Below are 22,017 nucleotides of genomic sequence, written 5' to 3'. Positions count from 1 at the left end.
CTGTGCCGCCGCCGCCGCCGCCGCCGCGTGTGTGCGATTGCGGCAGGTCAGTGACTCAGTGCACCGCCGCCGCCGCCGCAGCTACCGCCTGCTGCTCGCAAACAAAATAGTTAACAATTGTGTTCAGTTTGATTCCCGGTATTGTGTATATGCAGATAACAAGGTTTACCGTTAATGAACACGTCATCAAATAAACATCAATCAGTGATTAGACGCTATCCATAACCGTTGTAATACAAGGCTAAAACTTTCATTTTTTATCGGAATGTTTGTCAATTATTAGCCGCATGCCATTCATTTACTCAAGTTGTAGGTTGAATTAATTCATAACTAAATTGTAACAGTTATTTAAAAGACATTTCTTATAATTATGGATAGCTGTCGTCTTAACTTCAAAAACTCATAGTAGACGATGACAAAAAAGAAAAAAAAGCGTCGACTCCGAATGCATATATAAAGTCATGTAGCAACAGTGAGCAACGGTCACGAGACTGTGGGGCGGCGGCGGCGGTGACAGCGCGGCGTCGGCGGCAGCGCGCATGTGCCGGCCGTCACGGGTTTTTGGGGGCCGAGCCTGCTCCCGATGCCCGGCGCGACCGTAAGCACCGCGGCGACTCATTTAGTTTTTTTTATTACTGCTCAACACTTTCTTATACATTTTGATTAACAAATCAAGAGAAAAGGATGCAAATCTTTTTCTGATTCAGTTTTAAAGTGTATGTAATATGCGTACCACCTTTAAACCTTTACGATCCCAAATGTGTTGAGACAAGCTCCCACCCCTGCCTGTTGCAATAACTTGTTGCTTGTTTATTTACAAATCATTGATTCGGTCGTATCATGTAAACACATGCAGCTAACAAAAGCGCCTACGTATCGCCATTTATGTCAATACTAGCTGTCGCCCGCGACTCGGTCCGCTTGGAATTAACAGACTATGTTTTACATCTGAGCTCTAATTACACCAAGATCCATTGAGCTGTTCCGGAGATACTATCTAAAAAAACATTCATCCATCTATCTAAACCTTCGCATTTATATAATTAGTAAGATTAGTAAGAGAATTTAGGTTTAATTTACGCCCGATATTTAATACAAATTTAGTAGATGTAGATTGTCACAAATGTTCGCTGCAATGTTTCAAAAATTAAAAAAAAAAGTGAAACAATGTTATTTTTATGGATTTCATAACTCGTTAAGATAAATCGGTGACGTTTCCACGCGAGCACTCATAATATGGGTAACGAAAATAAAATCGGTATGGTGTAGTAGTGCCAGCTTCCTTTAGAGCATGATATTGTAACTATCATTAATGACAAAGTGAGGCGAGGTTCAGCAGCGGTGTGTCGCGTTGCAGGCGGGGAGCTGTTTTCGCAACGGTTCGAGGGGTACACGCTGCACGTGACGGCGCTGTTCGAGCAGGTGGTGGTGTCGTGGGCGCGGCCGGGTCAGCCGCAGCGCGAAGTGGGCCTGCCGCAGGAGACGCTCGACAACCGCTGGCACTGGGTCGCGCTGCGCTACCGCCCCGAGCCTCTGTCCCTCCTTCTCGAGGTCGATAAGGACACACAGGTGACTCGAGCCGGTCCATTGGTCTTTAAAAATTAATCTTTAAAATTCGTCAAGAAAAAGTAGTCTTTACAATCATTACCCTTTAAAAAACTATCACAAATTTAAATCGATGCAGATTCAATAGACCTTTGTTGTTGTCCAGTCGAGCGGTATAAGATTACGTTGACTCATTAAGATACCGTGATATCCTTTAATTGAATCTCAATGTAGTCGTAGCGACATTGTGACGTCATCATGACTCCGCCTCGCTGTGGCAGGTGATATCGAACGTGACGTGGAACCCGGAGCTGCTGAGCCCGGGCGCGCTGGAGGCGGGCGGCGCCGTGCTGCTCGTGGGCAACCTGTTCAGCGGATGCATGCACGAGGGGCCGCAGCTCGAGTTCCACGCGCAGCACGCGCAGGACCACAACGTGCTCTTCGGAAACTGCCCCCTCACCACCGACCAATGTAACACAAAAACGCGCAATAATAATCTTATACAATTTTTTATGTTATTTTTCTTGGTTTCCCTCTTAATTATATTTATATTATTGTTGCAGGCATCGACAGGAAAGATGTGCTGCGCATTCCGCCCAAAGATCACTGCTATAACGAGCCCTGTATGCGCCACGGCACCTGCATCTCTCGCCACGACAGGTCTCTTTCAGTATAATATGCATAGTGATAGCTTAAAATGTTTTATCTCGTGGTATTTACTCGGTGTGTGTATGTGTGTTTGTGCAGGTACGAGTGTCACTGCAGCGCGCGCTACACGGGCAACAACTGCGAGGTGGACGCGGGCGACCCGTGCGCCTCGGCGCCCTGCCGGCACGCCGCGCGCTGTCTGGAGGACGCGCGCGGCGACTACATGTGTCTCTGCACGCCCGGATACCACGGTCAGCCCCACACATTGTCTAATACATTTTAGTCAATAATCTGCATTAGTTCTTTATTTTATACACAAAATATGCGATCGTTACACAGGAAAGTATTGCGAGCTGGAGGTGTCGCTGGACCCGCAGTGCGTGGCGGGCCCGTGCCGCAACAACGGCAGCTGCAGCGTGCCGCCCGGCGCCGACGTCTACGTGTGCGCCTGCCCGCCCGGTACCTGCCCGCGCTCACACTGACCCCCCCACATCCAGCTCCGGGTTCACTAATGACGCATGTGTCGCACTTTGCGCAGGGTACACGGGCCGCAACTGCGAGACGGACGTGGACGAGTGCGCGGCCGCGGGCGTCGCCGGCGTCGCCTGCCTCAACGGCGGCCGCTGTCTCGACGCCGTCGACGACTACACCTGCGACTGCAGCGGCACCGGTCTGTCTCGCGCACCCTCGCTCGATGCAACGACCGCACCTGTATGCTTCCGGAACAGTTTCAAAATGTTATAATGAATTTATGATCGACAGGGTACGGCGGGCCGCGGTGCGAGGTGAACGTGAACGAGTGCGAGGAGGAGCGCGGCGTGTGCGGACACGGCGTGTGCTACGACACGTACGGCAGCTACGTGTGCGCCTGTCTGCCCGGATACACCGGCGACCAGTGCCAGAAGGTCCGAACGTGTTTCCACCTGTTTTCTTTTTTAAACGTTTGTGAACTTGTAGCCGGATGGATAACTGAGCAAATGTTTCCTTTGTGCAGATGTCTGCGTGCGCATCCGGGCCGTGCGGTGCGGGCGGCGCGTGCGTGGAGGAGAGCGGCGGGGCGGGGTACAGATGCGTGTGCGCGCGGGGCTGGGCGCCGCCGCTGTGTGACGCGCCGCTGGCCGCCAGCACGCCGCCGCCCGCCGCGCCCGCCCCGGCCCCGCAGCCCCCCGCCTGCGCCGACCTCCAGTGCCCGCCACACTCGCACTGCCGCGACGCCCACTCCCTGGGTATATCATATATATGTCATACTTTTTGCTGGTCCAAGTTAACGAGTAACATATTGATGCTTACTTATGACTCGAAACACAGGTCTACCCGGCATGGTGGCGGGAGTGATGGTCACCAAGCAGGTCATCTGCGTCTGCGATCTCGGATACTACGGTACATATTCACTCTACGTTTCAATTGAATGCTGAATTATAGACAGATGTACTTTTATAATACTTTATAACGTGTAGAGAGTGTATGTAGAGAGCGGTATAATATGAGAGGCTTGTGCGCAGGTTTGCCGGGGCGCGCGCCCAACTGCACGGCGGCGGCGGGCGCGTGCGAGGCGGGCGTATGTCTCAACGGCGCCACCTGCACGCGTCTCGCAGACCGCATCAACTGCACCTGCGCCCCGGGGTACAAAGGTAACTCTCCCCCCCCCACACACACACACACACACGCAGGCACAGTACTGATCAAACAGACGTAATCAAAACATTAATACTTAAACATGTGTCAAATCCTAGTTAAATATATAAATAAATGTATTCCTTTTGCAGAGGGTGTAACAGCAAAGGGGTTGAAGTATTTTTTTTGTTTTGGGAGCGGCGGCCGCAGAGCACAATAGTTAGTGCGGCATATTGCATTGCAGTGTTTGCCTCTCAGATGTACCGCTTTCATTGTTTTGAAATACAATTTATATTGATGTGCAAATAGATCGATCGATTGAGTCATTTTGGCATGTCTTCGTTTTTCTCTGTCGCTGGATCGATGTTGAGCTTTCTTTGTCCGTGTTTTTGTTACCCACTTTAATCATCGTAATATCTTCATGGAATGACTTTGAAACGTAATAATGAATGTATTTGTTAGCAGATAGTTTTAGTAATATATTAGTTATTTATTTGAGTGGAATCGTCCGTGTAATGCATTAGATGTTGTCGAATGTCGGTGTATTTAGTTTGTCGTTACTATACAATGCGATACAATACAGAGATGATAACGCGTGTGAGTTGCGTGTGCGCAGGCGTGTACTGCGAGCTGGCGACGGCGGCGGGCAAGGCGCTCTCGGAGCTGAAGGCGGAGCGCTGCGTCTCGGCGCCCTGCGCCCACGCCACCGCCTGCAGGGACCTGGTAAGCATTATCTTAGCAATACAGAATGGCCGCTTTCCGGTGTATGTACTAAGTATGTACTGTGTGACATCAGCCGGGCGGGTTCCGGTGCGAGTGCGAGGCGGGGTGGGGCGGGGCGCGCTGTGACGTGCAGGTGGGGGCGGGGGCGGGGGAGTGCACTCGGGCCTGCCTCAACGGAGGCAGCTGCGTGCCCCCCTCGGGCTGCGAGTGCCGGCCCGGGTACGGCGGGGCGCAGTGCGACCTGCCTCTGGACTGCCGCGCGCTCGGCTGCCCGCACCGCTCCGCACAGGTACCTACATATTACTTTTAAATTCATCTCATTTGTAACGTGTAAACATTCCATCAAGTTTTGAGACACAGTAATATAAATATGTCGAAGTGAAGTAGTGAAAGTGTGGGCACGCGAGGGTCAGACTGAGAGGCGGTGCGCTTGTGCAGGAGTGCGTGGAGCAGGGCGGGGCGTGGCGCTGCGCGGCGCCGGGGGCGGAGTCCGCGTGCGCCTCCTCCCCCTGCCACAACGGCACCTGCCTGGCGCTGGACACCGGCCTCTTCAGCTGCCAGTGCCCCGCCGGCTACACAGGTTAGTACCACATGAAGTAAGTGATTCGGAAAGATTTTCCGTTTCTTCCCGACACAGGATTTAATTGTAATATAGAACCCAAAATCACAATTAGGCATAATACATGTTTTAAGAATTTATATAGCAAGGCTTGTCTGAAAAAATTCAAATCAATGTACGCAGTAATATTTGATTGGTGTATTTTTAAATATATAAGTACATTTTGGTATTATTTTAATTATTTGCTATAAAAAAATAAAAGTTAACCTTTTATAAATGCTGTTCAAGGCAGAATTTTTACTATAGGTATAAATAAGACGTGATTTCAATAACCCGTGTCAAAACTGGATTTTAATAATAATCGATCCACAATTTTGGTATCGTTATACCTCGGACCTCACATTCTAGAATGTAGTTTATGTAAAACCGTGAATAACAACACGAGAGATCAGTGAGATGTTTTTATAGAATTGATGGTCCTTTTATTTTTGCAAATAATAAAATAAAAATGGGATTACAAATTGATAATATAATATTTTTCAATTATATGAAATTTGTCTAACAATTTCACAAGAATAAATGCAATGCCTTCACAAATAACACAAAATAATAGTCAAAATATCATGTCGTTTGAACAATTAAGTAAAACTAAAATCTTTATTTGTATTACTTTATTAATTAAATGCAAATATTCATTGTTTGCCTGAAATAAATCTATTAACTATTTTCATCAGAGTATACCTTTCCTACTTTGTAAGCGGGTGTGTCGCGGATTCGTTTGCCTTTCAAATTGATCGAGTAAGGCAACAGTGAGGGTTCCCGCTTGTATATACCTCGTGCGCCGGGCGTCCAGCCAGCAACTTTACATACTGACTTGTACTTGCCAGTTATAGAAATCCATCCAATTGAAGACAAAACTATGTCTCCGCAACACAATTTTGGTCCTTGTCCTGTAAATTCCAGGATATCTTTTCCCATTTTCAAACCGGGCCAGTTTTTTATTCTTTCTGTACCACCTGTGGGTACGGCAAATAAATCTGTACCTAAAAATTTCTCATACAATTCATCTGCATCTTCAGTCTTTACAACTGTTATTGGAAGGTGTTCCGAACAGAATATGGTGAATCTACAGGGCTCGGAGCAATCTACAAAGTCCATGCGTGCCAGACCGGCTATGAACAAAGTATAGCCCGGATGCAGGTAGTAAGTTTGAGGTCTTACTATACTCTTTGGTATTGTCATCAATAATTCTTCAGTGCTCAGCAGAGATAGCACCTGATCTGGATGTATTACACCAGGTGTGTCATAGAACCATTTGCTGTTAACAAATAGCTCATGCTTATCATCCAGGATGTCAATGGGTTGTTTTTGGTCAATGCTGTCATCTGTCAATGGCATAGCAAAGGTTCTTCCGATGTGACCAATCAGTGATGGTGCTTCATTAAATATTTTACCTTTCACTTGGCCCCTCCTTATTTCATTTTCAAGTTTAAGAGCTTTAGCTTCAGCCTTTAACCTCTGATATCTTTGTTGTATTTTCCATCCGGAAGGTCTATTTATAGGAAATTTCAACAAATTCAATGTAGTCCCCGGCCACCTGCTGACAGTAGCTCTTTTTACAATATCCACAGCATGTACCTTGCAGTAATCAGACTGCAGAAGGGCATTGAACAGCGTACTTTTGCCAACGTTGGTGCAGCCCACGAGGAACACATCACCCTTATACATCCATAGTTTGAACATGGCTGATATCAACTCCTCAACTCCGTAGCCCGTCTTTGCAGAAATAAGACTGATGTGTTTGATGTTGGCATTGCTTAATGTTGTTTTGTTAAGTTCCCTCATAAGACATTCTTTGACTCGCTTGAGATAGCCCACACTATCACCAGGCAGGAGATCAACCTATAAAAAAATTTATACATTTCGTAAAAATATATAGTGTAAAAAAATGAAATATTTATTAAGATAGTAGTTATTACAACTATCTAATAACATAAAAAGTTCTTTTAAAATGAAAACGTCAATAAAAGGATATATAGGTATAGTATAGTTTGATACCTTGTTAGCGACAACAATGAGAGGTCTCTGAGTGCCAATGATGTCAACAATACCCGGCCAGATGGAGCATGGGAAGTCCAGCAGATCCACCATCAGCAGGACTAAGGATTTGACATTTCTGCACACAAAATATTATTCAAGAATATTGTATGAAATTATTAATTTGGTTATCGTACATGTTTGATAAAAGCCCAAATATCAAAATAATTTGTTAACAGCTTTAATTTTTAGGATATAATATCATATGCTCACAAATCATCATTAGAATTAGAACCTCTCGATACAACAGTACCTAGAAATAATTATTAAATAACAATTAGTTTATGAGTTAAAAAATGTTCAGCCTCTTACCTAATATTTTGTAGAAGATTTTCATATTCCTCAGGCTGTACAGTCACATCTAATGCTATGTTATACTCTTTTAGGAAGTGACATCGTTGACACTCTATGTTTTTTAAATCTTCATCTGTACGGCCTTTAATGATCTCACTGGGCAAATATCCTGGTATGGCAGGGTCACTGCAGTGCAACAGAGCCCCACAGCCTCCACATGGCACTCGACTAATGCCTACCTTTGGGTCGGGAGTTCCGTAGTTCTTACACCACTCTAATCCATCTATGTCATCATCCTCTAAGTCTTCAACGGCATTCAGTTTACTATCATCAAAATGTTCATAATTGGTCATCCATCTATTTATATTTGAGCGATCAAAATCTTTTGTTAACTCATTTTTTGAATTGATTCGAGTTTGTTTAGTAGTGTCTTGATTATCTGGGGAAATGTTTATATTTGTCAGATTTGAGAAAGGGAGTTGAAATGTTTTTTCTTCTGTGGAAGCATCCACTTCAATATTATCACACAATAATTTATTATTATCGATATACTTTAATGATACGGGTAGGGGCGGCAATGACTTTTCTTTAAAGTTTTTAGCTGCAATCTGCTCTGCTTTTTTTAACGATTTCACGTAAAATCTGTAATAACCTAAATCTAATTTCTCTCTTTCCAGATAAGAATTGAATTTTATTTTATCCCTATATTCTACGAGAAGATTATTAAAACTTGAACTTGATACAGTTTTTTCAATTTCTTCATTAACTTTAGCACTTCTTTTTCTCACAAACTGATTTACGCGAATTCTTATAACACTTTGATTTTGGTATAACCTAAAAAATTTCCGCATCGTATACGTCATACTTTAAGTTTTCTTAAAAACTTGTATTTAATCTTTATTCACTTCATTTACTTTCGTTTACATTTATAATTAAGAGAAAATAAATCGATAAACATTTTATTGTTACTTTTTGTTATTACACAAATAGTTTTGACTTTGACGCATGATGTCTTGGCGTTGGCGTGACGTTTATAGTGATGTCCGTGTCATTGTGTAACGTGACTCGTGACTGTGTTGCCGGTTTTTCCGGTTGCAAATTCTTTTAATGTAAATGAAGTGTCGTTTTATTTAATTTATCTATTCGCATATTTTTCAACAAATAACGATAATTAGGTGGCATACTATTCATAAATTTTGTAACTTTACTCACGTTTCGCTTCAAAGCGATAAAATATAATTAGTATACAATAACACAAGTACACTAGCGGATTTAAATCACTTGTGCAAACGATGTGTTATGCGGTGTGACTAATATTAACTTCAATGGTTTTTATTTTTGTAATTAAGCCTCTTCGTTTATCCAGTACTGTTAATATTATACCGATGCATAATTTATTGAATATATTTTTATTTGTTTTAATTAACGGTCTGTTTCGTTAATTGGTCTGAAAGTTTGTTAATTAAATATGGTTTATTAAATAAATAAATGTTGTATTTTATTTTTAGGAAGGTTCTGTGAATCGGATAAGGATGAATGTTCACTGATGCCTAAGATATGTAACAACGGTGTTTGTGTAAATGTTCCGGGATCATATCAGTGTTATTGTAAGCCAGGTAATTCATGTCACTGTTATTTAAGTTGTTAGACTCTAATGAAAATGTTATTTTAATTATAATCGTAAATTTAAGGATACACTGGTGATAGTTGCGAACAAGATATCGATGAATGTCTTTCCTCGCCTTGTAAGAACGGCGGCACTTGTCAGAACTTAGAGAATAATTACGAATGCACTTGTATGGACGGCTTCGATGGTAAGTCATAATATTTCATTGTCTGCATTTAAATAGTTGTAGAAAAGTAAATGCTAAAAATAATTTTAAATTTCAGGCAAAGATTGTTCAATAAATATAAACGAATGTGAGAATAACCCTTGCGCTGCCGGGTCCACTTGTGTCGATGGCGTCGCCAGTTACTCGTGCGTCTGTCAAGACGGCCTCACCGGACCCAATTGTGAAATTGATATCGACGATTGTAAGGTACTGTACTTTTTTTTTTAAACATTATATACATTATACACATTTATAACATTTTAATATTACATTAGAGACATAGATGGAAGTACTGCATGCTCCTGTTAATTGCAAGTTATCCGGATTTTAATTTCCCATCGTTGTCTACCTGCGTCCCGTGCCTACTTCAGATGATTGAGCGACCGTTACAGTTGTAGAGTTGTCGGGGAAGATATTCTGGTAGAGTCTTTTAGCGAAGGTCCGTGCGTGTTGCAGTCGCAGCCTTGTCAGCACGGCGGGCGCTGCGCCGACGCCCTCAACCACTACACGTGCGAGTGCGCCGGCACCGGATACGAGGGCGCCGACTGCGAGCTCAACATCGACGAGTGCGCGCAGCAGCCATGTCGCAATGGCGGCACCTGTCTCGACGACCTCAACGACTACCATTGCGCCTGCCATGCTGGATACACCGGTTTGTGTCGCACGAACACCGCATGCATGCGTATTTGTGTTGTGAAGGTGCCTCAAAGTGCGAGGGCCGACCGCAGTTCTCCATATTTAAGTTAAGGTGGTATGCTGGTTAGAAGTGTGCAATAGAGGTTTCCATGTTCAGGCAAGAACTGCGAGGTGGACATAAACGAGTGCGAGGGCGAGCCGTGCAAGTACGAGGGGATCTGCCTGGAGCGCAGCAACGCCAGCCTGTACCGGGCCCCCGACGCCCCGCCGCTGCTGCTGGGCCCGCAGCCCCACATGCTGCTGCCCGACCACTTCTACCAGCCCTTCTCCTTCGACAACGCCAGCGGGTACCCGACCAATTTCTTTCGCTTCGCTCGTCTTGGCCCTTTATTTTTCTTCAAATAATACACTTAATATTATCTCAGATAATATTAAGTGTGTATCAATTAACTCGTAGTTAGTAAAAGATTTAGTATATTGTGAAAAAGTTAGCGTCAAAATGGTACTGTAATTTGTGATCATGTAGTATAGAGGTGGGTAATGTCGCAGGTTCGAGTGCGTGTGCGTGGCGGGCACTGAGGGAGCACGCTGCGAGGTGAACGTGGACGAGTGCGCCTCCTCGCCCTGTCGCCACGGCAAGTGTCTGGACGGCGTCGGCGGCTACAGCTGCCTCTGCTCGCCCGGCTTCGAGGGCGTGCACTGCGACCAGGAGATCGACGAGTGCCTCAGGTACGGGACACCGGACACCGCTCGCTCTCTCGGCGAGGCACGCGGCACACGCGGCACACGCAGCCGTGCTACTATAACGTGGATTGCGTGGGCGCAGGTACAAGCCGTGCGCGCACGGGCGCTGCTACGACCTGCGCGCCTCCTACTACTGCGCCTGCGACGCGGGCTGGGGCGGCCGCAACTGCTCCGTGGTGCTGGAGGGCTGCCGAGACCAGCCCTGTCGCAACCACGGCACCTGCCTGCCCTGGCTGCGCCGCGAGACCGAGCACCGCTTCAACTGCTCCTGCACGCCCGGACACTACGGCACCACCTGCGAGAAGGTCCGCCACCCTCCACCCGCACACGTCTCCGCTTCGGGCCCGGAATACCAGTGTCGTGTCTTTGTGCAGATAACCACCATGTCGCTGGAGAACAGCAGCTACGCGGAGGTGCACACGTCGCGCGAGGAGGGCTACGACATCTCGTTCCGCTTCAAGACCACGCTGGGCAACGGGCTGCTGGCCATGGGCCGCGGCCTCACCTACTTCTTCCTCGAGCTGTCCAGCGGCCGCCTCAACCTGCACTCCTCGCTGCTCAACAAGTGGGAGGGAGTCTTCATCGGCTCCGGCCTCAACGACAGCAACTGGCAAAAGGTGGCCGATACATCTCATTACAGTCGTTACGATATCTCGTATGTCTCCTGGAGCTGCACTCGAGCGTAATCAGTGCAATGTATAAAGACATGGGCATATCGTGTGCGCGCAGGTGTTCGTGACCATCAACTCGTCTCACCTGGTGCTGGCCGCCAACGAGGAGCAGACCATCTACCCCATCAGCCAGAACGAGGCGTTCAACGCGTCCGTCACCTCGTTCCCGTCGACGCGGCTCGGCACCGCCGGCTCCTCCTACGCCACGCTCACGCACGGCCCCAACTACTTCGTCGGCTGCTTCCAGGACGTCGTCGTCAACGGGCAGTGGGTGCGCCGCTTTCCTCACCTCCGCCTCGTCTCGCGCCCGACCGCAAGCACACCGCTTTACTCTCCGTCTGCTTTGTAGGTGCTACCGGAGGATTCCAACGCCACGTCTTCGGAGGCGACGACCGAGGAGACGCAGGTCGCGGGCGGGGAGGAGGAGGAGGAGGAGGAGGGCGCGCGCGCCGAGCTGCACGGCGTGCTGGCGTCGTGCCCGCGCGTGGCGCAGTGCGAGCCCAACCCGTGCCAGTCGGGCGGCGCGTGCGAGGACGCGTGGAGCAGCTTCGTGTGCACCTGCCCGCGCCCGCACCTCGGCGCCACCTGCCAGTACGCCTTCACGCCCGCCACCTTCGCGCACGAGGCGGCGCCGCGCCGCGAGACCGTGCGCGTGCGCGTCTCCCCCGCCGCGCGCCGAGCTGTGCGCGCGGCCCTCGACATCTCCATGTTCATTCGCACGCGTAAGCCCACCGGACAGATCTTCTACCTCGGCTCCGTGCCCAGGTGACCGACTTTCACTGTGCTTTCTTTTTGTTACGATACATCCGTACGTAGTATTTATTTTAACCGAATGCGGCGTCCCAGGGACGGGCAGCCGGAGGAGACGCGGGTGGGCGCGTCGCTGAACGGCGGCGAGCTGCTGCTGCACCTGCGCTTCAACCTCACGCCGGAGAACTACACGGTGGGCGGCACGCGCCTGGACAACGGCTACCTGCATCTCATCGAGGTCGGCGCTCGTCATCCAAGTGATGCTGATGCAAAAACACTGATAGTTTGTTAAAACTTGTGCCTTTTCGTGCAGGTGGTGAGGAACTCCACGTTGGTGCAGGTGAAGTTGAACGGCACCGAGTACTTCCGCAAGTCGATCTCGGCCGCACGGCAGCTCGACGCGCAGGTCGGTACCTCGCGCTCTCACATCACAAGTTGACCCGACGCGTTTATTTCACTCAGTAACCTGATGAAGAATGCGTAACCGTGGCTTTCCGTCTCCGACACTTTCATAAGAAAACATATTGTCGTCTCTCTCGTTTTCTCTGAAAAGGCTGAGATAAAAATATGTCGAGTCACATTGAACTACAATCATCGGTGATTTCCTTTGCACAGGTGCTGTACCTGGGCGGGCCACCGCCCCTGCCGCAGCCGGTAGCGGATACGACCCCCGCGCCGCCCGTGGCAGCTGCGCTCGTGGCTGCGCCCATCTCACCGCTGCCCTCGTCCGCAGCGCCCGCCCCCGGCCCCACCCTCGCGGCGCCCGGCGACAGTCCGCCCGGCCCCGGCGCCCCGCCCGCCCCGCCCTCCTCCCCGCCGCCGCCCACCCCCTCCAGCTCGGAGCCTCCGACCCTCCCTCAGCAGGACGATGACCCAGATTACTTCAAAGGCGTCATACAAGATGTTCAGGTAGGATATTACTTATACATTATATTCACATAAACTCACAGAAAGCATCACGCGGTCGTGTTGTATTCGTGTGTGTGGTGCAGGTGTCCAACGGCGAGAGCGTGTGGGTGGTGGAGTTCTTCCCGCTGAAGGCGGAGGGTCTGCAGCTGCCGCCCTCCTTCGGCGAGGTGTCGTTCTCGGGCAGCGGGGTGATGCGTGGCGTGGTGTCGGACGACGCGTGCGCCTCGCGCCCTTGTCTGCACAACGCCTCCTGCTCCCTCACATGGAACGACTACACGTGAGTGCCCCCGCCCCACCGCCCCGCCCCACTGCCCCGCCCCACTGCCCCCCGGCAACACTCTAACTGGTGAGGTGTGCGATGACAGGTGCGCGTGTCCCCGCGGCTACAAGGGCAAGCAGTGCGCGGAGGTGGAGTTCTGTCAGCTGCAGGGCTGTCCGCTCAACTCGCACTGCCGCAACCTCGATGGCGGGTAAGTGGTCGCTTTGACGCAAAACATTCACGCAAAGAACGCGTATTCTTTGTACCGTCGTTCGATTGTGATCGCGTGTGTGTATGTGTGGTCGCAGGTACGAGTGCGTGTCCAACGCGACCTTCGACGGCGCCAACACGACGCTGAGCTACCGGCTGCGCGTCCCGCCCGCATTCCCCGAGCGCGCCGCGGAGCACCCCGCACCGCCGCGCTCCCTCACCATCACCTACAGGTACGTCGCTCACCCCCAGCCGCGAGCTGCTGCACTCCGCCGCTCGCGACACTCGCACGCTGTACCTTTGTGTGATGTCAGGAGCAAGACGGGCGGCACGTTGTTCCACGCCGAGCTGGGGGAGTCGTGGTTCAGCGTGGGCGCGTTCAAGGAGCAGGTGGCGGTGCAGTGGCGGCTGGGCGGCGGGCTGCCGGCGCTGCGCCGCATGCGCGCGCGCCGGAACCACCTGCAGTGGGGCACGCTGCGTCTGCGCCTCGCCGACGGACACATCACCGGTACGTTCTCCACTTTGACCAACTTGAGGTACTATCGTTGTGGTCGACCGGACGCTTCTGAAGGTTTCCGTCTGCAGGTGCGTTCTTGGAAACCGAGGGAGAGGAGGAGGTCGGGTTCTCGGCGCCGATAGACGTTGCGGCGTGGCAGCGGCTCATGCTGGAGGGCGAGCTGCAGCTGGGCGGGGTGCGCCGCACGCGAGCCGCGCCCTCCGCCGCCCTCGCCTCGCCCACCACTCCCACCTCCACCACTGCACTAGTGAGCGCCTTCTTTCTACATTTATAACATTTGTTGTATACGTGGAGAAAATTGAAATGAAATGTTATCAGTTAATGAAACGCTTTCAATAACAAAGCACAATGTAATATAATTGTATGACTCACGCTGACATTGTGCGGTGCAGGCGGAGAGCGGTACAGAGGCTGTGTGGGAGTACGCGGAGGGTGATGACCTCATCGTAGACAACCTCGTCGGCGAGTACTTCAAAGTGAGCTCGATTGTTGATTATTTGAATATTTTTAATGATAAATGTTACTTAATTATATGTACTAAAATGTGCGTGTATGTGTGTGTGTAGGGCTGCCTGGGCGCGGTGCACGTGGGGGAGCTGCTGTTGCCCTTCTTCAGCGAGGAGGAGTTGTTCGTGGGCGCGGCCGCCTCGTTGCTAGCGCGCCAGCCGTACTACGCCTTGCTGTGAGTACCAACACGCCCACCACCCCCCCCCCCCATTCTCCACCACACTCACACTCACAAACACTTTGGTATAATAATAAAAGTAATCGCCACAAAATAAATTCTCATTTAGGCACATAATCAGTAGGTACATATTTAAGTTAAAGACCTACTCGGCCATAACTTGCGAGCCAAAATGTATATTTTCGTTCATGGTGTCTATTTGTAATGTACACGATGTGTAATGTCATGTCGCTGTAGGTCTGGTCGTGCGTGGGGCGCGGCGCAGGGCGTGGGCTGCGTGCTGTGTCTGGAGCAGGACTGTCAGCGCGGCGGACACTGCGCAGACGTGCGCAGCTCCTACGCCTGCGCCTGCCCGCCAGGGTACGCCGGCGACTACTGCGAGGTAACGACGTCGTACCACTCATATATTAACTATTTTTGTAATACAAATTTGGTTATTGTATTTCAAGTAGACTTTATTAGCGGAGTGTAATGATGTGAGAGTTGTGACAGATCGACGTGGACGAGTGTGAGACGCACCAGTGTCAGAACGGCGCCACGTGCAAGGACGGCGTGGCCTCATACACCTGCCTCTGTCCCGAGGGCTTCGAGGGCGAACTGTGAGCATGCGCCTTCACTCGTATTGTATCTGCCATATCCCCCCCACTCCCCCCCGCCTTCTGACGCGGCGTTGTCGTGCAGGTGCTCTGTGGACGTGGACGAGTGCTCGTCCTCGCCGTGTGAGAACGGCGGCACGTGTCTGGACCTGCCCGGCGCCTTCCAGTGCGAGTGCGGCGCGGAGTGGCGCGGCGTGCGCTGTCACACCCCCCGCGAGCGCGGCTGTGCGCACGCCCCCTGCGCCCCCGCGCGCGCCGCCTGCCGCGACCTGCCGCCCGGTGAGCACCCCTCATGCGCACACCCACCCCCCGCCCCCCGCCGCGTCCGGCCGGCGAATGACCCGCGCCCTGCGCCCTCTGTCCGCAGACCCGCCGACGGGCAACAACTACACCTGCGACTGCTTCGAGGGCTACCAGGGCGTGCACTGCGAGCTGGCCTTCTGCGAGGTGGAGTCCTGCCGACACGGACGCTGCCTCGTCGAGGCCAATGTAACACTCGCTGCAGTAGTTCCGCATAGACCTCACTCAATGTATTCTCTGTTTGACTGCATGTTTGTGTGTGTGTATGTCGTACAGCCGCCGTACTGCGAGTGCGAGGAGGGGTACAGCGGGAGGCTGTGCGAGACTGCGCGGGATGAGTGCGGGGCGGGCGGGGCAGGTGGGGGTGTGGGCGGGGCCTGTTTGCACAACGGGCGCTGTCTCGACCGCCGCGGACACTTCCTCTGCGACTGCACCGGCACCGGTCTGTACATACATACATACATCATCATTTTTTAATAGCTGTATTATTTCTACGTTTAAAGAGTTAATATTTATTCGTTTTGTCCATTTACTAAAACGTGGGAAAAATTACATACAAGCTGACAACAAACATTGTCGGTGAGAAAGTAAAAATAAGTTATGTGACGTCGAGGACATCAATAGCGTATCGTGCGATAAGAGAGCGGCGGCGGCGATATCGCGCGCAATCAGCTGATAGCGAGATATCGCCGCCAGTGCTGCTCAAACTTGATGCTTTATTATATTTTATTAAAATATGTTGTGTTATAAATCTACCTCTTACACATTATTGATATTTGACCCGCGTTGTTTATATTTAATGGCCATTCAAGTGTTTTTATGTTTTCTGTTATTACAATAGATGTCATGTTGAATCTTTTAAGTTTCCATTATTCGACTGTGGTTCAGTTTTTGTAGTTATCAACGGTTTTGATTCGTTTGAAAGTAGTCGCTACATATAATAATGGATGACTGATTATTGGTGAGATGACACACGCTGACGTCGGCAGTTTCTTACAAAGGATAATAGTTTAGCGATGCCGCGACCTGATCTATTCTCTAATAATTCAACGAGAGTGATCTCATTGTGTGCGACACTTGGGGGGGGGGGAGCTCGAGGAAACGGCCGACACAAATATCCTCGCGGTTGGTGAATCACTGGCCGGCGGCGAGTGGCTGCTTGCTGCGGCGAGGGCGCGCCCAGTGTAGTCTGCGCAGCGCGGCAAGTGCCAAGTGTCTTAGTGTGTATTGTGCAGTGAGTGCGCAGTGTGCGCAGTGAGTGCGCAGTGAGTGCGCGTGAGGTCCGTGTGAGGGTGTCGGCGGCATGCGACACGCCGTCGCCCTCCTCCTGCTGCTGGGTACGCGCCGACCGATTACTTTGATTTTTTACATTTTTTTTAATTTCTTTTATTTCAATTTTCACATTCTTACATAAGAATGCACAGGTTCAATTAAATTATTTTTCAGGTGCTTTATTAATTTGGTGTGTTGTTTTATAGATATTACTAGATACCGCTGTCCGATGTACAATATACATACAATGTGTACAAGTGATATGTTTAAATATTTAAGACAAGTGAAGGTGTTCAGTGATTACGTTATCTTGTATTAAATAAATCGTGTCCTTGTTTACGTTTCATACACAATGTCATAGTTTTTGTCACGTCACTGACGTTGGAGTGTCGCCGTCACGAGCCGCAGCAGACGATATTTTTTTTAACCGTTTTTGTGTTCTAACCCACTTCCGAATTCCTTGCAGTTAAATTGTATTTATATCGATTTGACATCGTTACCTCAGTTATGACTATCTTACTAATTTAAATGCGAAAGTTTAGATGGATAACATACATCCTTAAAAGGTATCTCCGGAATGACTCAATGGTTCCTATCAAATTTGACACAGATGTAAACTTAGTCTGAAATAACACATAAACAGTAGTCTAGTATAGTAAGTATACTGAGTTTTTTTATTCTGCCCGCAGTCACAGGACATAACTTGTTATAAAAATAAGTTTATCATGGTTTTAAGTTATAGTCATGTTTTTACAGTAATTGTATAGAATGAGGGTCAAGTGACTCATTTGTTGATGTTATTTATGTACAATTAATGAAATAAAATGAATGTCACTCGACGTATATACTTCATCGTGTATAAGTAATGAAGCAAAGCAAAGCGCGAGAGCTGAGTGTGATGTTGTGTGTTCGCAGGATGGACGGGCGCGCGCTGCGAGACGGACGTGGACGAGTGCGCGGCCGGCCTGGTGCGCTGCGAGCCTGGCCGCTGCCGCAACCTGCCCGGCTCCTACACGTGAGTCTCCGCGACCCACTCGCCCCCCTCCTCCCCCCCACACACACACTGCTTCACAAACTCTACCTGCGATGTTTGGTCATGTGTTCAGATGCGAGTGCTCGCCGGGTCTGTGCGGCGACGAGTGCAAGTTGCCCGACCCGTGCTATACGAGATGGGAGGGCGCGGAGGGCGCGGCGGGCAACGAGTCGACGAGGAGCGAGACGGGCGCGGCGGGGCCGTGTGAGAACGGCGGGCGATGCGAGCAGCGCTGCGGGGCGCACGTGGACTACACGTGCTACTGCAGCGCGGGCTGGGCGGGCAAGAACTGTACGCAGCAGGTGCGTTGTCGTTTCACATCGCTCCACATAATACCGAATTTCTCGTACTCAATGTGGAGGATGATGTGGTGTTGTCCGCAGGCGCTGGACGAGGAGGGTCTCGAGGGCGGCGGCGGGGGCGGGGGCGCGGCGCGCGTGGCGCTGGGCGTGGGGGGCGCGCTGCTGGCGCTGGCGCTGGCTGCGGGCGCGGGGGCTGCGCTGGCGGCTCAGGCGCGCCGCAAGCGGGCCACGCGCGGCACGTACTCGCCCTCCGGCCAGGAGTACTGCAACCCTCGCGCGGAGATGATGCACCACGCGCTGAAGCCGCCGCCCGAGGAACGGCTCATATAGTTACACCGCGCCGCCTCTCACACACATTTATTTGTAGTCAATTGTGTCGAATAACGCAGTGACAATCAGAATTACTTTGACGCTAAGAAGAACTCATAGTGTATTAAAGTGGACTTTTCTTGAGATTTGTGGTCGATATGATGTAAAAAAACACCCTAACAATGTATTAATTAGTTTGCGTTTTTTCTGCTGAGCCTTTACCAATAAGCGTGTGTTGTACAGCAGTGGGCGGTGTCGGCTGACTCCGCCCCGCGCGCGCTTTGCTCCACCTCTCGTACCTTTTTATATGATGTAATGGACATGTTCATAGATATTACTCGTTACGTATGATTTGTGAACAAAAAAGGGGGTCGTTTAATTTATATAAGACGTCAGCCTGTCCCGTGCACTGGTTGGCCAGATTCCATTTGACTAATTAATTTTATTGTAATCATAAGTGAATCGAAAGTATATTTATGTGAAGGAACTTGATGTTATGATCTAAGTACCTGTGTCTAAATAAAATATAAATCTAAGTTATTATAATTCAGTTGCAAGATGTAAAGTGTTGCTCCCTTTACCCCGCATCACTTTACATCTCAGAGGTCGTCCATTAATAACGTGAGGTTTTTAGTAAATTTTAACCCGCTCACTCTGTTTGTGATATTTGATAAAATTTTATTTTAACCCCAATTGTAATATAACCCATTACCACGACAAATATAATCTGATTAAATTTTAAAAAAGTAAACATCGTGATAAAAATGTCCAGACAGACATCAATGTTGCAGGTTATTTTTGTCTTGTGATATTTCGTGTTTTTTTCCGAACCCCTCCCACATTTCTCGCCTCACATCATTAATGGAAGATCTTTTATTTGACATTAAGAATATTAAATCATTAATAAATATATGGAATACTAAATATTTAAATAAATTAATATAAAATTAAGAAAACTAAACTGTATATGAGGAAGCTTATGTACATGGCTCGTGGAATGTGAATGGAAGTGAACAATTTCATTTATCAAGTTAATCTAATTTAGATTTTATTCACCTGAAGATTAGATAATAAGTATATTTTTGTGGAGTCACATTGAATTTAATGTTGTTTCCACACTCAATGTATTTAGTTAAGTTTATGTATTTGTATATAACTGAAATTTACCATTTGTATTGTAAATTATGATAAATTTGTATAAATTGGTTGCTTTAGAATAATAATTCTAGGACCAAAGTGAATTTATTCCCACAGCGGCGACGTCGACATCACGTTGACTAGATATAAAATGTTATATTTAAATTAATATAAATTGTAAATAAATATATAAATATAAGATTGTCATATTGTCTGTCTGTCTGTGTGCGGCGGCCGCTCGCCGGACACATCTTACATTTTACAACTAACTCGGTGTGAACATTGTAAACTAACGAATTTATTTTATATTTTCGAAACTATAACTTTACTCTTTTATATTTGTAACTCCTTTTTATATGTATTGTGTCGCGGCGAGTGTCCGCCCCCTCCCCTCCCCCCCGCCCCGCCCCGCACGCCCCCCCGCACCCCGACAGTTTGTGAACTGACAAATGAGATGTAACATTGCGAGGTCGGGGTTTCGATGCACGTCGGCGATTAGTGTTAAGTAAGTTTTGTAATAAATATAAAAAAAACGAAAGCGTGCAAGATTCTAAATTAGATGTAAGTGAAGGCGGAGTCCCGCAGAGCGCCGCGAGCGCCGCCCGCCCGTGCCTTCTATAGCTCTAAGTACATTTAGTGTAGTTGTAACTTTACATCGAGGAGTAGCGAAGTGTACTTAACTTTTTACCACATACAGTATTTTACATTCGACTCGTTTGCTCAATGTTTTGCCTCCGCATTCAGTTCCCGGTGAGACAGTCCCCCGAGGACATATCTTTGTACTTATTTCATGGATTTTGATATTGTGATATTCTTAACGAGTAATGTTATATATTTGTGTGTGCGAGCTCGCAGCTGACCGCGCACTTAGGCTAACGCTATTTATTCTCTCTACACACGTCCACATAACTTTGACCCTTGTTTTTATTGTATACACTTAGGACTGAGATGCTTTGATGTAGTCACATGAACTGATATGACTATCTGCCGCACTCGACACAGACCCCGCGGTTGTAATCCTATCTTAATTAGATCGAAACAATAAACTTAACCTAAAGTTATTACTTAATAGTGAATCAAAGTGACATAACACACTTTACAATGTACTTATTTTAGATTATATAAACAACTATTATAAAAATATATTAGTGTCCATGTTACGATGAAGTCGAGTTGTGCACATACGGGCGGGGCGGGGCCGACATCGCCACGCCCCCAAACCCGCCCCGCCCCGCCCCCCACTGGCAGCTTATTGGCATTTACTCAATAAATATACGTCCCACTCTAATCGCTGTTTTATTTCAACAATTATATTGAATTTCAGGTAAACATGATTTTGTGAAATAAAACAACTTGATACAGGTCACAAGTTTAATTATTCATAAATAAAACAACAGAGCTTAACTCTAACACGTCCGTTGAATACTGTACAGGCTGATACATAACGTGACTATGATACACAACAACGCGCCATACGCTATAATAAATACGTCGTCGAGGAGTGTCGGCCGCACGGGGGCGTCGCCTCGGCTCGGGGGCGGCGCGCTAGGGCTTGGCCCCGCCCCTCGCACTGTGCTGCACCGCCGGCGAGCCCTGACACCTGACACTGCGAGTGCCAAAACATTTTGCACTAAACATTACATAAGATACAACTTCCAGTGTCCAACAAAGATCCAAACGTTTCTCGCAACAGTGACACTGTACACAGTCTGGAGGATCGACAAGCGCAAGCATTTTTTAAAATCTTATAGACATATACTTTGAAAAAATACTTCACAAATTGATAATCTATTTTATATAATTTTCAGAGCAAAAGCTGCATTCAACACTCACATATTGCGGCTCGTTGGCGCCTCGTTACACTTATTAGACATTAGGACTAAAGTAAATAAATGGAGTGTTCGGGAAGTACCGTTGTAGTATGGAAGGAGACGTCCCGGCGACTCACAAGTCCACCTTTACATTCATAAGAAAATTCGATCTTTTAAATGACATCGAATTAATTAAAGGGAATTAACATCCGCGACCTATTCACTGGTAGTCTAAGAAATATTTTAGTGAGCGGCGCGGCCGAGACACTGGGGCGAGGTCTGGTGTGGGAGAGGACCAGTCGGAAGACACAACCATTCTTTCAGACGCTACACGAGTGCTATATAAAAACAACATTCAATTTACAAATTGTAAAACATTTTATGGCATAATTTTAAATAGAAATAATAAATATGCATTGCTCGGTCGTGCGCTGGCGGCGCGCGACGTGCCTTCAACAAGTCCATAGCGCGTAGGGGCGGGGCGGGGCCGGCCTGGGGGCGGGGCGAGGCCGGCCTGGGGGCGGGGCGAGGCGAGCCTGGGGGCGGGGCGAGGCGAGCCTGGGG

At 48.7% G+C, this 22,017-nt stretch overlaps 2 protein-coding genes across 2 annotated transcripts in view; one reads left to right on the top strand and one right to left on the bottom strand.

Annotated features, from left to right (window-relative positions):
- LOC106708036 (protein crumbs) overlaps nucleotides 1-18,864 on the top strand; it is a 28,914-nt gene extending 10,050 nt beyond the window's left edge. The window contains exons 3-44 of the mRNA XM_045686659.1: nucleotides 1,358-1,569; nucleotides 1,827-2,016; nucleotides 2,109-2,205; nucleotides 2,293-2,444; nucleotides 2,533-2,652; nucleotides 2,732-2,863; nucleotides 2,956-3,098; nucleotides 3,188-3,419; nucleotides 3,502-3,573; nucleotides 3,696-3,824; nucleotides 4,424-4,545; nucleotides 4,604-4,663; nucleotides 4,739-4,813; nucleotides 4,969-5,110; nucleotides 8,989-9,096; nucleotides 9,172-9,294; nucleotides 9,371-9,519; nucleotides 9,769-9,964; nucleotides 10,106-10,295; nucleotides 10,498-10,677; nucleotides 10,775-10,997; nucleotides 11,067-11,309; nucleotides 11,422-11,634; nucleotides 11,713-12,128; nucleotides 12,210-12,351; nucleotides 12,427-12,519; nucleotides 12,729-13,022; nucleotides 13,106-13,299; nucleotides 13,388-13,492; nucleotides 13,590-13,724; nucleotides 13,806-13,999; nucleotides 14,077-14,255; nucleotides 14,401-14,484; nucleotides 14,575-14,690; nucleotides 14,931-15,075; nucleotides 15,186-15,292; nucleotides 15,375-15,568; nucleotides 15,657-15,778; nucleotides 15,866-16,031; nucleotides 17,777-17,876; nucleotides 17,968-18,196; nucleotides 18,278-18,864. Of these exons, the coding sequence (XP_045542615.1) occupies nucleotides 1,358-1,569; nucleotides 1,827-2,016; nucleotides 2,109-2,205; nucleotides 2,293-2,444; nucleotides 2,533-2,652; nucleotides 2,732-2,863; nucleotides 2,956-3,098; nucleotides 3,188-3,419; nucleotides 3,502-3,573; nucleotides 3,696-3,824; nucleotides 4,424-4,545; nucleotides 4,604-4,663; nucleotides 4,739-4,813; nucleotides 4,969-5,110; nucleotides 8,989-9,096; nucleotides 9,172-9,294; nucleotides 9,371-9,519; nucleotides 9,769-9,964; nucleotides 10,106-10,295; nucleotides 10,498-10,677; nucleotides 10,775-10,997; nucleotides 11,067-11,309; nucleotides 11,422-11,634; nucleotides 11,713-12,128; nucleotides 12,210-12,351; nucleotides 12,427-12,519; nucleotides 12,729-13,022; nucleotides 13,106-13,299; nucleotides 13,388-13,492; nucleotides 13,590-13,724; nucleotides 13,806-13,999; nucleotides 14,077-14,255; nucleotides 14,401-14,484; nucleotides 14,575-14,690; nucleotides 14,931-15,075; nucleotides 15,186-15,292; nucleotides 15,375-15,568; nucleotides 15,657-15,778; nucleotides 15,866-16,031; nucleotides 17,777-17,876; nucleotides 17,968-18,196; nucleotides 18,278-18,526 (6,767 nt within the window). The 3' untranslated portion in view covers nucleotides 18,527-18,864. The remainder of the gene's footprint in view (nucleotides 1-1,357; nucleotides 1,570-1,826; nucleotides 2,017-2,108; nucleotides 2,206-2,292; nucleotides 2,445-2,532; nucleotides 2,653-2,731; nucleotides 2,864-2,955; nucleotides 3,099-3,187; nucleotides 3,420-3,501; nucleotides 3,574-3,695; nucleotides 3,825-4,423; nucleotides 4,546-4,603; nucleotides 4,664-4,738; nucleotides 4,814-4,968; nucleotides 5,111-8,988; nucleotides 9,097-9,171; nucleotides 9,295-9,370; nucleotides 9,520-9,768; nucleotides 9,965-10,105; nucleotides 10,296-10,497; nucleotides 10,678-10,774; nucleotides 10,998-11,066; nucleotides 11,310-11,421; nucleotides 11,635-11,712; nucleotides 12,129-12,209; nucleotides 12,352-12,426; nucleotides 12,520-12,728; nucleotides 13,023-13,105; nucleotides 13,300-13,387; nucleotides 13,493-13,589; nucleotides 13,725-13,805; nucleotides 14,000-14,076; nucleotides 14,256-14,400; nucleotides 14,485-14,574; nucleotides 14,691-14,930; nucleotides 15,076-15,185; nucleotides 15,293-15,374; nucleotides 15,569-15,656; nucleotides 15,779-15,865; nucleotides 16,032-17,776; nucleotides 17,877-17,967; nucleotides 18,197-18,277) is intronic.
- Nucleotides 5,787-8,498, bottom strand: LOC106708481 (nitric oxide-associated protein 1). Its single transcript, XM_045686542.1, has 4 exons — nucleotides 8,450-8,498; nucleotides 7,499-8,314; nucleotides 7,148-7,265; nucleotides 5,787-6,991 (listed from the first exon to the last, which is right to left on the bottom strand). Exons 1-4 carry the CDS (start codon nucleotides 8,485-8,487, stop codon nucleotides 5,807-5,809), a joined length of 2,157 nt encoding a protein of 718 aa, XP_045542498.1. The 5' UTR covers nucleotides 8,488-8,498; the 3' UTR covers nucleotides 5,787-5,806.
- Nucleotides 18,865-22,017: the final 3,153 nt, after the last annotated feature.

This window comes from Papilio machaon, chromosome 3 (genome assembly GCF_912999745.1).
Source record: "Papilio machaon chromosome 3, ilPapMach1.1, whole genome shotgun sequence".
Classification (NCBI taxonomy): domain Eukaryota; kingdom Metazoa; phylum Arthropoda; class Insecta; order Lepidoptera; family Papilionidae; genus Papilio; species Papilio machaon.
This window is presented reverse-complemented; position numbering and strand designations above follow the sequence as displayed.

Bases quoted from the DNA above. Each gene is read 5' to 3' on its own strand.
- LOC106708481 (XM_045686542.1), bottom strand. From the start codon at position 8,487: ATGCGTCAAAGTCAAAACTATTTGTGTAATAACAAAAA. The intron at 8,315-8,449 runs GTAACAATAAAA...GAAATTTTTTAG, and splicing joins TATTTGTGTAATAACAAAAA to GTTATACCAAAATCAAAGTG. The intron at 6,992-7,147 runs GTATCAAACTAT...ATTTTTTTATAG, and splicing joins TCATTGTTGTCGCTAACAAG to GTTGATCTCCTGCCTGGTGA.